Here is a 10326-nt window from a genome sequence, read left to right as displayed (position 1 = left end):
GAAAACAAACTCACCTGGAAGAGAGATTCTGAATAAAGCAAGAAAAAGTGATTAAACCAGTAAAAATGAAATATCTGTATACGTCGTTTTTCTTGCTCCAGAAGTGAAAGACTAAACCATGTTATTGTTCCTATAAAATACAGAACTAATCAACTAATCAGCTTAGTTTAAATTATCCATGTTCAAATTGATATTGACCAGTGTGAACTGAATTAAACAACCAATCCTGTCCTCTGTTTAGTAACACAGTTGAAGGAAACAACGGAATCTTAAAACATTTGATGGGTCATTGATGGAAAGCGAGGCTATGTGGACTTGGCCAAGAAGAGAGCGGGTTGTACAGGACCTGAAGCAGTCCTGCTGGGAGAAAGGAGCCGCTACCTGTCCCATGGGTAATTAATGGTTTTCATTAACTTCCACATGGGTCAACATTGATCAAGCGGATTCAGTAGGTGGATCCTCAGACGGGCGCAAAAGCTGTTTATTCAGTATTTGGTTAGATTACAACAACAATCAAATTTGTCTTTGTATAAGATATATTTCTATTGAATATGTTTACTTTGTCACTAAAAACTTTGCTGTCGTACATAATATCATGCTACACACACAGTACCCATAGACAGTTCGGGATTATCATTCACTGTAAAAATGATTGATACTGTTATTGTCAAATCCTGTATGTTCAATTTGAGTCCGGACTTTATACAACTTATATGAAAAAAACCAGACAACTCTGTAGAACAATTATGGGTATTAAATATTATCTAATGAGTTTGAAGTATTAATTAATCAGTAGTAGCCTGTAAGTGAGTGCTGCATTATCTATGAAAACTGTGATTGTCCATAATTTTGAAATAAACTCCACTATCTTCTGCACTCTCCACTTGTGTGAGTTTACCTGTTTGGCCACCAGTCCTGTACCACAGGCCACGTCCAGCACAACGGCTGCTTCACGGTCACCGTTGAAATGGGAGGAGATGCTGTTTGCTGCCAGACTTGGTGCACGGTAGTCCAGAACAGCCACATCCTATTCCAACAAGTTCAATGACAGAACGGTGGCTTTTAGCACACATGAAGAGGGCAAACATGAACAGGTATCTGAACAAATGTATTAATTCACAACTTATCATATAAACAGATGTGTACTAGAGTTGCAGTGAGCGCTCTAAAACTACATTTGGCTAGATATAAAGAAAATAGAAGCTATTTTGCTCTGCATACAGAGACACAATATGTTATAGATTTTGCACTGCATTATTTTTCTTGGTATTGCTCAGATCTATGCACAATAATATCACTTAAAAGAACATTCCCTATAGTTTAACTGGTTTACACTGCCAATATTTTGCTGATCGACTTATTGTACTTCAGTTTTCTCACCTGATCATAGTTCTCTGCCCAGGAGTTGTAGAAGTTGACCTTTTCTCTTGATGTGGAGCTCTTATGAGCTGATAAGATAACCGCTTTCACATTCTCAAATGTGTTAGTGACAGCTGACATTATATACAAAGCTGTTCAAAGGAAGAAAGAACCAGAAAGAATATAGTGAAGTTGTAAAAATAGTAGATATCAGAATACACATTATAGATTGTAAGTTTAAAGTGTGAATGAAACTGACACTGGTGACCCTCCTGGTACACCTGATCACCTTACTTTCTGTACTCATCAGGTAGTTTTCAACGGTGTTATCAACTTTAACCATTATATTATTTTAATTTGGGAAATATGGGAAGGTTTTAAGAATTGTGCAACTACTACACGCCACTGTTGTCTAATTGACTAGTAAATAATAACAATGTATCTGAAACACTGACGACTGCATTACACAAGAGATGAACATGAATGGTAATGACAAGAGTTACCAACAGTAGCCTCGCTAGTTGTTTTTATCTGACAGTTTATTCACAAGTTCACCATCGTACATCAAGTTGGTCCCACCAGCTGTTTCACACATTTAGTGGCACAACACAGAAGTCTCGCTGCAGAACAGTGTGGTTATTGAGAGCACAAATGGACCAGGAAGAAAATAGTAGTAACACTCAGTTGTCCGACATTCCCTCGGTAAGGACTGTCAGGGGAAGACACATACATGGCGCATTTACGTCCGTTTTGCCCCCAAAAAACAACCTTTGCCTTCTTAGCTGACTATGTTTTATTACTTTCATGTGCTTTTTAACATCCAGTAGCCAGCCAGATAAATCCGCCCCAAACGTTTCGACTCGGAGTCCCTGCTGCTGCATTCACGGTCACCTTAAAGTCTAAAGCATTTACACATTTCCGACAACCCGCGAAGGTAGCATTCGTGCTTCCAAATCCGTGCACATGCGCAGTGGCGTTGTCCCAAGCTGCTGTTCGTGGTCCCGCCTGTAGAGCGACCAGGAGCCAAAACAAGAAACTCTTCTGGAAAGTCCTCCTGATAATTAACAGCGAGCTAACCAGCTGAAGCACGTAGCAGCCGATAACGCCAGCAAAGTTGTTTCCTGCGGCACTTTTTTTAAAAAAAAAAATATATGCTAAAACAACTTCATTTTATAGTTACAAAGTGATTTCGCTCGATATATTTAATTATGGAGATCTCTCCAAAGTTCCGCTCTTTCTACAACTTGTTTTGGTCCGTTTTCGTGGCACAGCTGGGAAGCTAACGCTGTCTGCTGATATATGTTAGCTTAGCATTGGTCTCCCCAACAACACACACACAAAAAGCCCAGCCTCCTCTGAGCCTTGTTGGACGGCAGAAGTTTGAGACTTTACTCGCTGGTAATGGGCCTCATGTGTTATACATTTCAGCTTCATGTTGTATTCAATAAATATGCAACTGTAACTGTTTTTTATTGTTAAAAACCACTTGAATCATTACATTATTATCGGCTGACAGCTAATTCCCCACATTCAATAACTGTTCACTGGCTTGGTTCTCTCCTAAAGTTTAAAACTACTTTAAAATGTGCAGTTTTAGTGTCCTGATGCATCTATCTTATAACGTGTAAAATGTCACGTTTTGCACTGAAAGCAGTTCTCCTCTCTTGAACTATTTCTTATTTGTTTTTTTGACAGCAGCACCCACAACATGTCTATCCTAGGGTTAAAGAAGAAACAGCCAAAGACTTTCAAAGTCAAAGTCATCACCATGGATGCTGAAATGGAGTTCAGCTGTGAGGTATGAGTTTATTTAGTCAACCTAAGAGCTTAAAAAGATGCTTTATCTGTCTCTGTATGTTGTGTATCATTCCCATGTCCAGGCCAATGTCTAATACCTTTCACATGGGTATGTAGCCACTCACTGTTGCCATCCAAGACGATATAAAAATGTCATGCTACACTTATTTTTGCGGTAATCATCAAATATTGTGGGGGATACAACGGGCAAACCGAGCCTTCAGCCATGGTGCCAGGAAAGATTCTGGCTCCACTTGTTCGAAATAAATCAGGATATCAATATAGGACGGTATGCTGTCAAGCTATACAGCTTTATTTTTTAGGTCAAGCCATGTGTGGAGATTCACGATTATTCACCATGATACATTTATCTGAGTGTTTTTCTTACAATACACAATAATAAAGTTTATCGCCCCATCCCTATCACATGAAATACGTCATCCAGCTTCCTTGGAAAAGCATAAATCAGGGTTTACCCCAGGAAACAGTTTATCAGACGTCGTCAGATCCTTCGGTGCTTCGTCTTGTGATCAATGTAGGTAGCAACTAGATTAAAGTCCAAATGACAGCCACACTCACTAAATACATGCAATTTGCTGTGTGAAATAGTGCCTGTGCTTTTTTTTTTTTTAGCTCATAAAAGTGTATTGTTTTTGTCAGGATGTTAGTGAAGGTGGCGCATCCCCACTACAACGTACCAAAAGAAGCAGTATTTTACCATAAAGTTTAAAGTGATACTCTGACACAAAGAGAGTTACTAGTTAATATTCAGGTTGCTTTTACTGGTTCTTCTCAGGTGAAGTGGAAAGGTAAAGACCTGTTTGACCTGGTGTGTCGCACTGTGGGTTTGAGGGAGACCTGGTTCTTTGGACTCCGGTACACAGTAAAGGACACCTACGCCTGGCTGAAACCAGAGAAGAGGGTAAGTGAAGGACTGAACTTGACTTGAACATGATGTTAGACATGTAGTTAACATTTTGCACAGATTCAGTTTGACATAAAACAGCAAATCCTCACATCTGAGAGACTAGAACAAGGTAATATTTGTATCATTTGCTTGATAAATTACTTCATAAATTGATTATTTAGATTGTTAATGCATTATAAGTGGACCAATTAAGCCTTTAATTGCCTAATTGTTTAGTGTGTTGCCAGATACGAAGTACACGCTGATCATGATATCTCATTGCAGCTTTAGTGAGAGTCTGGTCTTATTATCAACTTTACTTCTACTATTTATTTGTTCACCAAGGTTTTGGACCAGGAGGTTCCCAAGGACTCACCCATTACATTTCATTTCCTGGCTAAGTTCTTCCCAGAAAAGGTAGAAGAAGAGTTGGTCCAAGAAATAACTCAGCATCTCTTCTTCTTACAGGTAATCTAGCCAATAACGTTTCTTGTAACAACAACCTGATCTCTTATTTTTACATGTAGGTAGAATTCATCTCCATGTTTTAGGACAGTTTACTTGGTTCAGCATGTGTTCATACATGTCTTTTAAACTGTTGTGTAGGTGAAAAAACAGATATTAGATGAAGAGATATTCTGTTCCCCTGAAGCGTCTGTTCTGTTGGCATCATATGCTGTCCAAGCCAAGGTAAGAAATATATGTATAAATACAAGATGAATGGTCTCTCACTGTCATTGTCTTACAGCTGCAGTATGGTTGTCCTACCTGTATCTCATTTTGTCCACTGAAGTTTACCTGAAAGTCACAGTTAATGTCTTTTGCAAATACACTTAAAAATACAATGTTTTCATCAACTTTATGCAAAGGAGCTCTCATAGATGGGACATATTCATGAGACCAACAATAACACATTTCTCTTTTTTTGGGTACTGGTTTTTGTCCTCAAGGGCAACTTACTGAGCAGATCTATATTATGGTGAATAAAATCAGTATTTTATTTCCAGTTAAACTGCTTTGTAAGTTTTGCTTTCTCCTCTTCAATCTCAATTACAGTATGGGGACTATGACCCAAACTTTCACAAGCCAGGCTTCCTCGCACAAGATGAGCTTTTGCCAAAAAGAGTAAGTATATACTACTATTTGCACATTTGACTGTCCAGAACAGCAGGTTATAACCAGTTGCTCACTTAGCTTATGTTTTTGTTCTTGTGTGTGTGTATATAGTGTTTTTTCCTCTGACCCCGTGCTTGTATTTCAGGTTTTGATGCAATATCAAATGACAGCTGACATGTGGGAGGAGAAGATCACAGCTTGGTATGCAGAGCACAGAGGCATCGCCAGGTAGGACTGACCAAGGAAGGCATCTGAAGTCCAGCATGTTAAAGGACCAGTGTGTAGGATTTAGTGGCATTTGGCAGTGAAGTCTCAGATTGCGACTAACTGAACGCTGCTCACGTCTGTATTAGTTGATCTGGGAATGAGAACGGATTGTGAAGTGTGTAGGATAAACTATGGTGCCTGTGAAACGCGTGAAAAAAAGCAAAAGGCCCTATCTAGAGACAATGTTTGGTTTGTCCGTTCTTGGCTACTGCAGAAACATTGAAGGTGAGGCCATCTGTAGATAAAAACATCTCAGTCTAAGGTAACAAAAACACAATGATTCCTATATTCAGGTGATTATACACTAAAAAATACCTGAATGAATATTATATTCCATTTCTGCCAATAGATCCTCCTTAATGTTACACACTGGAACTTTAAGAGAAATGAAAACCTTTACAAAAGGTCTCGTCCTACATTCTGTAGTTGAAGTGTGATGAATATATCATGGTTTAATAAGTCTTCTCTCCCTTACTTTTACAATGTCAGGGATGAGGCTGAGATGGAATACCTAAAAATTGCTCAGGACCTTGAGATGTATGGTGTCAGCTACTTTGCCATTACTGTAAGTGTAAATTACTGTGCCCTGATTTTTGGGAAAAATGCAACCGTGAACATTGCTGTCATGTTGGTTTAAATTTGTTTTTTACACATTTACAGCAAAATAAGAGGGATACTGACCTGTTACTCGGAGTGGATGCTCAGGGTCTTCACATCTACAGCCCCAACAGCAAACTCAACCCTAACAAGTCCTTTCCTTGGAGCGGCATCCGCAACATATCTTACAGTGAAAAGGAGGTAAATGCAAGCAGTGGACTGTCTTTTGCTGTCAGGATATTCTGAATTTCACAAAAAGGGTTTTAGTTGTTTAAGTGGATGTAAATTCCACATCCTTAATGACTGTTTGTTAAGAAAATATGCTTCAATATTTGTTTTATACATTCACTTCTTGTTCTTTCTGGCTCTCACTGTCCTGCTGCCTGATGCTGTGCTGTTTCAAAGGCATCAAACCTGTGCCGTCTGTCAAAAACAAAATGTTGTCCGTGCTGAGCAGAGTTAAACTTACTTTTCTATGTTGCAGTTCACAATCAAACCCCTGGACAAAAAGAAAGATGTTTTCAAATTCTACTCATCTCAACTGCGTGTCAACAAGCTGGTGGGTTTACTTCTTTGTCCATGTCCAACATTCAACTATAGCAAAGCTATAATAGAATTACATGAATTAAGATATTTCTGGTTTGTATCACCTGCGTCTCTAGATCCTGCAGTTGTGCATCGGTAACCATGATCTATTCATGAGGAGGAGGAAGGTGGACTCCATTGAAGTGCAGCAGATGAAGGCTCAAGCCAAAGAGGAGAAGGCCCGCAAGAAGGTCAGCAGTAACAGATTAGACGGGATGTACACTGTGCATACATATAGAAACTGCAGTCCGAATTATTTGGCAATCATGGTTGATTGTCTCAACTCTTTAATTTGGTTTCTTGACCTCCATCCAGATGGAGCGTCAAATTCTGGCACGAGAAAAACAGATGAGGGAGGAGGCGGAACGAGCAAAAGAGGAGATGGAGCGAAGACTTTTCCAGCTGCAGGACGAAGCACGATTGGCCAACGAGGCACTGGTGAGAGGCATGAGATAATTGATGAGCTCATGTTGGGGCAACAAGCATAACATTCATTTAAATGTTCCTGTAAAGCGACAAACAACATGGTGGTAGAGTCAAGTTCCTCCATCATGCTAAGCCCTAAAACTCTTCCACAATTTATCTTATTTGAAAATATTTTCCACAATGCATTTTCTCCAGCTGCGATCTGAGGAGACAGCGGACCTGCTGGCAGAGAAGGCCCAGATTGCTGAGGAGGAGGCCAAGCTGTTGGCCCACAAGGCTGCAGACGCTGAGCAGGAGAGGCAGAGGTTAGAGGTCACCGCCATGAAGACCAAGGAGGAGAAAAGGCTGATGGAGCAGAAGATGAGGGAGGCAGAGCAGCTGGCTGTCAAACTGGTGGAGCAGTCCGAGAGGAGGTCTGAAATCATCTTGACTAGTGTCGCATTTGTTTTATTATAATTATTACTTAATTGATTTGATTTCTTACAGAGGAATATGCGATACATTAAAAGAGTCCTCCATCAGTTTAGCATTGAACTCCTGTAACTCTGTCACATCAGACTCACGATGGACAAAAAAAAAAGGATTGAAATCAATGCAACAGAAGCAGAGATACTGTTATCTTTATTCACCGCTTTCTTGTTCCTTGTCCAAACCTGGCATCTGTATTACCCACAATGCAACTCGGCTGCTGACAGTTCCATTGGAGATTGAGGTGTGTTATGCTAGTCTGACTCACAGGAAGTAGGTTGTGTGTATAAGCCTGCAATAGGCTGACACTTTCAGTCAGAATTCCCCCTTCACTTACGATATCAGTGTATTTTGTAAGGGCACCGTCGCTGCATCCTGTGCTTAGTACCACCCAAGACCATTGTGATTGGTTCAAAGAAACACAAACAAGCCAGGGCATTTCCTCCCCTTTAGCAGAATGATATGGGATTCAGCCAGACCTTTTTCTCATCCTGCTGGCACAGCACTAAAATTAAGTGTGGAGATACTGTAGGTCTTGGTATGTAACACTACGCTTGTAGCAGCTAATGTAGCCTCGAGCCACTAGCCTCTAAGCAGAGAAGCAGGTCACAGAGGTCTGGTAAACTCACTTCTTGCCACCACACCTCCATTTTTACTTTTCAAACTTGTCTTCAGCCACAACCAACCATTATTCAAGTAACATCACTTGAGGCAATTTATCACATTGACCGGTTGTAGTTTTAAATCCAAATATTGCTGTTCAGTAAACAGCCATCAACATAAACCACGAAGTTACATCTGCTCCTGTATCCAAAATTTGTTATTCTAATACTCCACAGTATTCACTGTATTAGTAACAATCTTCCATCACCCTCTGGTTCCAGGTTGAAGGAGGCAGATCACCTGAAACAGGACCTGACCGAGGCAAAGGACGCTGAGCGGAGAGCCAAACAGAAGCTGCTGGAGATCACCAAAACAACATACCCTGTACGGTGGTGATGATACAGCTGCTTGTGTACTCTTTGTGACACCTTACTTGTTCCTTTTTGTGGATGAATGCAGCTTATTTTTGTTCTGAAATATGAGTTCAAGTTATTACAGTGCAGTCGTCTTATTAAGGTCATTAATTGCCTGCTTTAAAGGTAATTTATTTTAGATTTATTTTTCTACAGTACGAATAACCAAATTAGTTATTTTAGAGAGGAATCCTCAAGTTCAAGTAACCAAGATTATACAAGAAGTAAGCCCTTGAAAGTTTTTGGGCCTGAGAAATAAAACTGCAAACAAGAAAATAAAAGCAGGAACGCAACATTTAGTTGGCTAGGAATAGTTTGCTTTGGTTTTGTGTTGTAGCTCGGAGTGCGAGTGGTGAAAAAGTAGTTTACATTACAAAACATTACAAAAACACAAAAAAATCTGACTTGCTGATAATTTGCTTTAAGTTGAGCTTCAGCAGTTTTTTGCAGTTGTGTGTCAGCAGATTGTAATATAGTTGCACAACTTATGCTTTTCCCTTCATGAGTGTAACAACTTAGAACAACAACTTACATCCGTTTGCCTGTCTTCCAGCTCATAGCGGCCTACTCTACTCCTCCTGCTCCCCCTGCCCCTCCTGAAGCAGCCGACTTCGGCTACGAATCGGCATCTACGCGCCTCGACTTCAAGGACTCTGACATGAAAAGGCTGTCAATGGAGATTGAGAGAGAGAGGTGAGTTGTCGAATACAGACGTGAGCGGTGTTTCGTTAGTTGCCATCTGCACTTTCACCGCTAGATGCCAATAAATTTTACATGCTGGTCTGTTAATGCAGGCTGGAGTACATGGAGAAGAGTAAACACCTGCAGGACCAGCTGAAGGAGCTGAAGACCGAGATTGAGTCTCTGAAGCTGGAGGAGCAGCAGCAACAGGCTGGCCTCTACAACCTCCGCAGTGAGGCGAGAGGATACGTCCAGGAGCCTGTCTATATACCTCACAGCAATGTAAGTATGATCACTTCACATGATCTTCCTCTTAGTATTCTAAATACTAGTATTATTAGTCTAACTGGTTACCGGTTAGGAATTTCCCCATTGTGGGACAAATAAAGGAATATCTTATCTTATCTTATCTTATCTTATCTTATTTTATATTGGGAATTGTGCTAAACATATATTTTATATTATAATAAACATAAATTGGCATCAGTACAGCAGAAAGCTCTAAGATGTTGGATATCTTATAATGATTCTTGTATACCTGAAGCACACACATTCTCCTCTATACTTTACAGATATTTCCTTTGTGTTGACATCACATAACACAAAGGCTGAAAACCCAAGCAATTTTAAATCGCATAGAATTATTTTATATAAAACAAATGTCCTTGAACATGTATAGAAATACTTGCATGCTAAATGATGGTATTTCTGAGCAGCCTAACATATGCTGCAAATAACAGTGTGTAGCATGCTTGGTCCTCCTGGCTATGTAGTGAATATTCCATTGCCTTGTAAATAAAGAAAAAAGTGAGCCAAAAGGGGTTTTAAATATTCTGCTGTTGGGCCAAAAGAAAATGAAGTTATGGAAGATATTAATGTCATCAGTAGATATATTTACATAACTGCGTACGCACTTCTTGTCTTTGAGTTTTTAATCACACCATGAATTCACATTTCTTTTACACTGATTTCGACCCCCTTTGCTTCTCTCTCAACCTGCTCATACTTGTCTTGTTTTGCAGCGAAACTCTGCGTACATGTCTCAGATGGCCTACTTTGAAGAAGTGTGATCCCAGTCTTGCCAGACAAGGAGGGAGGGCACCAGCT

The 10326-nt window shown here is 40.0% G+C and overlaps 2 protein-coding genes across 3 annotated transcripts in view; one reads left to right on the top strand and one right to left on the bottom strand.

Annotated features, from left to right (window-relative positions):
• mettl27 (methyltransferase like 27) overlaps positions 1-2075 on the bottom strand; it is a 6890-nt gene extending 4815 nt beyond the window's left edge. The window contains exons 1-3 of the mRNA XM_035666494.1: positions 1923-2075; positions 1381-1511; positions 899-1027 (exon numbers count right to left, since the gene is read on the bottom strand). Of these exons, the coding sequence (XP_035522387.1) occupies positions 899-1027; positions 1381-1500 (249 nt within the window). The 5' untranslated portion in view covers positions 1501-1511; positions 1923-2075. The remainder of the gene's footprint in view (positions 1-898; positions 1028-1380; positions 1512-1922) is intronic.
• A 431-nt stretch (positions 2076-2506) lies between these two features.
• Positions 2507-10326, top strand: nf2b (neurofibromin 2b (merlin)). 2 transcript variants are annotated; one of them, XM_035667173.1, is made up of 17 exons: positions 2507-2757; positions 3058-3157; positions 3953-4078; positions 4409-4531; positions 4670-4753; positions 5120-5188; positions 5325-5407; positions 5936-6011; positions 6107-6244; positions 6528-6602; positions 6706-6819; positions 6944-7066; positions 7250-7467; positions 8407-8509; positions 9092-9231; positions 9333-9501; positions 10242-10326. In XM_035667173.1, the coding sequence occupies exons 2-17, from the start codon at positions 3068-3070 to the stop codon at positions 10287-10289; spliced, it is 1779 nt and encodes a 592-aa protein (XP_035523066.1). In that variant the 5' UTR covers positions 2507-2757; positions 3058-3067; the 3' UTR covers positions 10290-10326. The 2 variants fall into 2 exon arrangements, with proteins under 2 accessions (XP_035523066.1, XP_035523067.1); XM_035667174.1 differs by having other exon boundaries at positions 3055-3157.

The sequence above is a fragment of the Morone saxatilis genome, unplaced genomic scaffold (genome assembly GCF_004916995.1).
Source record: "Morone saxatilis isolate NCDOM2014 unplaced genomic scaffold, NCSU_SB_2.0 Contig20, whole genome shotgun sequence".
Lineage (NCBI taxonomy): Eukaryota > Metazoa > Chordata > Actinopteri > Moronidae > Morone > Morone saxatilis.
The sequence above is the reverse complement of the archived record's forward strand: the minus strand, read 5'-3'. Positions and strand labels throughout refer to the sequence as shown.

Excerpts from the sequence above, each read along its gene's own strand:
- nf2b (XM_035667173.1), top strand. The coding sequence starts at position 3,068 with ATGTCTATCCTAGGGTTAAAGAAGAAACAGCCAAAGACTTTCAAAGTC. Across the intron at positions 6,012-6,106 it reads TCAGCTACTTTGCCATTACT|CAAAATAAGAGGGATACTGA; the intron begins GTAAGTGTAAAT and ends ACACATTTACAG. Across the intron at positions 6,820-6,943 it reads AGGAGAAGGCCCGCAAGAAG|ATGGAGCGTCAAATTCTGGC; the intron begins GTCAGCAGTAAC and ends ACCTCCATCCAG.